This window comes from Dipodomys spectabilis, unplaced genomic scaffold (assembly GCF_019054845.1).
Source record: "Dipodomys spectabilis isolate Male_0828 unplaced genomic scaffold, ASM1905484v1 ptg000365l, whole genome shotgun sequence".
Lineage (NCBI taxonomy): Eukaryota > Metazoa > Chordata > Mammalia > Rodentia > Heteromyidae > Dipodomys > Dipodomys spectabilis.
This window is the reverse complement of record NW_024871042.1, coordinates 7,757,306-7,759,559: the sequence shown is the minus strand read 5'-3', so window position 1 is coordinate 7,759,559 and position 2,254 is coordinate 7,757,306. Positions and strand designations below refer to the sequence as shown.

At 56.2% G+C, this 2,254-nt stretch overlaps 1 protein-coding gene across 1 annotated transcript; it reads right to left on the bottom strand.

Annotated features, from left to right (window-relative positions):
* Nucleotides 1-571: 571 nt before the first annotated feature.
* On the bottom strand, nucleotides 572-2,041 carry Sstr4 (somatostatin receptor 4). The gene has a single exon (XM_042666534.1). The coding sequence runs from the start codon at nucleotides 2,039-2,041 to the stop codon at nucleotides 875-877; it is 1,167 nt and encodes a 388-aa protein (XP_042522468.1). The 3' UTR covers nucleotides 572-874.
* Nucleotides 2,042-2,254: the final 213 nt, after the last annotated feature.

Sequence of the window (2,254 nt, the reverse complement as noted above, 5' to 3'; positions counted from 1 at the left end):
AACTACTTCTGATATTTTGAAATACCTGGTAAGAGTTGCCTCCTCTATCCCAATTTGGGGGTTGATATCTCTCTATCTTGGCTCTTAGGTCTTTTCCCTTCCCTTCCTACGTTCCACCATGGTATAAGTTTGGGACTTTAATGGAAGTCATGTGTTTTCAACACCCAAAACGGGGGGAAAAATCACAACATAAGAACTAGATGAAATTTTGATCCTTTGCTTTTTCTTAAACAATTTCATTTATTCCTGACATGGGGTTTTATGCCTTGTAGCAGACATGTCTCTGCAAAACTTTTCCACTCACAGGAAGTCTGCTACTGGCCCTGGACAACCTAAGAGACAGCAGCAATTGCAAGCAGGGGTGAAAATACAAGTGCCCTAGGTTGTTGTACAGAATCTCCCTTAGCAACAACAGCCCAGCAACAGATGCCAAGGAAGCATCTTCCTCTCTTCATGCAAGCCACATCCCCTCCACGAGGCAAAGAGCTCACACAGGAAAGAACACTGACATCTTCCACCACCCTCCCGAGTCCTCCCCCAAACACTCACGGTAACAAGTCACACACAGGTGGCCATTCTTCCTATTTCCACCCAGAGAGAAACAGCCAGAAGTTAAGGAACCACCAGAACCCTAGCCCAGTTCCCAAAGAAATCCGTCCTACCCCCACAGAGGCATCCAGAAAGCCTTAGTCCTGGGACAGGGGAGCAGCAGAGGAGATTTGCTGCTCTTCCAGATGGTACACAGATTGCAGAAGGAGAGGGCTTTGGTGGGATCGGGTGGGGTGTTGTGCCAGCATCCAGGAGACACAGTTGCTTGACCATACAGATGGTGCAGACCCCTTAGAGGTGATCAGACCGGGGAGGTGCAAAGTCTTCAGAAAGTGGTGGTTCCAGTGAGGGGTATAGGTTTGGGGCTGGGTTCTGCTGGCATGGGCTCCTGTTGGCAGGGAAGTGGAGGGCATATACACCCTGCCCCTGCTCTGCTCTTGAGAGCCGTGGCATAGTAGTCCAGGGGCTCTTCCTCAGCACCTCCGGCCACATCCAGGAGACAGCAGCGCAGACAGAGGACCCGCTGAAAGGAACGGCGGAAGTTGTCAGAGAGGAAACCATAAAGAATGGGGTTGGCACAGCTGTTGGCGTAGCTGAGGATGAGAGACACATGGTTGATGGTGGCATTAAGGCTGGTGACAAACAGATTGAGCAGCTGCACCACGTAGAAAGGCATCCAACAGAGCACAAAGACGGCGACGACCATGAGCACCAGCCTAGTGATCTTCTTCTCCGAGCGCCTCCGCTGCTGCCAGCCAGCCCGCAGGGCCACGGCGCGCATCTTGCCCACAATGAGCAAGTAACACAGGCCAATGGCCAGAACAGGTAGTAGGAAGCCCAACAGGAATGTGTAGATCACAAACACCGCTGACCATGCCGGGTGAGGCCAATGCAGATTACAAGCCACTGCCCGACCGCCCCGAGCAGGCTTGGTGTCAGCAAAGACGGCGATGGGCAAAGTGACCAGCAAGGCTGCCAGCCACACGCCCAAGTTAATTAGCTTGGCCACGCTGGGACGCCTGTAAGTGGCGGCTCGCAGAGGGTGCACCACGGCCACATAGCGATCCACGCTGAGCACGGTCAGACAGAAGACACTGGTGAACATGTTGAGACCGTCCACGCTGAGCACAGCGCGGCACAGCACCGAGCCAAAGGGCCAGTGGCGCAGGAAGGCCGAGGAGGCCACGAAGGGCACACTCAACATGAAGAGCTCATCCGCAATGGCCAGGTTGAGCAAGTAGATGTTGGTGGCCGTCTTCATCTTGGCGTAGCGAAGGATCACGAAGATGACCAGGGCGTTACCCACCAGGCCCAGCAAGCACACGAGCGCGTAGATGCACTGGATGGTGACCATGCCCGCTGTCCCTGGACCGTCGGAGCTCGCCGCCTCCTCTCCCTCGGTGGGGGCATTGCTGGCGTTGACTGCTGCCAAAGACCAGGTGGTCTCAAGTCCTTCCACTACCCCGGGGGGCAGCGTCGCCGGGACATTCATAGCGAAGGGTGTCCACCCCGAGGGGGTGCTGGCTCAGGGTGGCGATGCACAGCAAAGCAGATTGAACACAGCGCAAGAGACGCCGGGCAGCAGGGTCGGGTGGTGGGAATGCGAGAGGGGGGGTCTCCCTCGCGTGCGCAGACGCGCGCAGCGCTCAGCCTGCTCCGCCTAAGTAGGGGGCGGCGTACCGGGCCGCGAGCACCCGCCAATCCC

Coding starts and splice junctions, on each gene's coding strand:
- Sstr4 (XM_042666534.1), bottom strand. CDS start 2,041: ATGAATGTCCCGGCGACGCTGCCCCCCGGGGTAGTGGAAGGACTTGAG.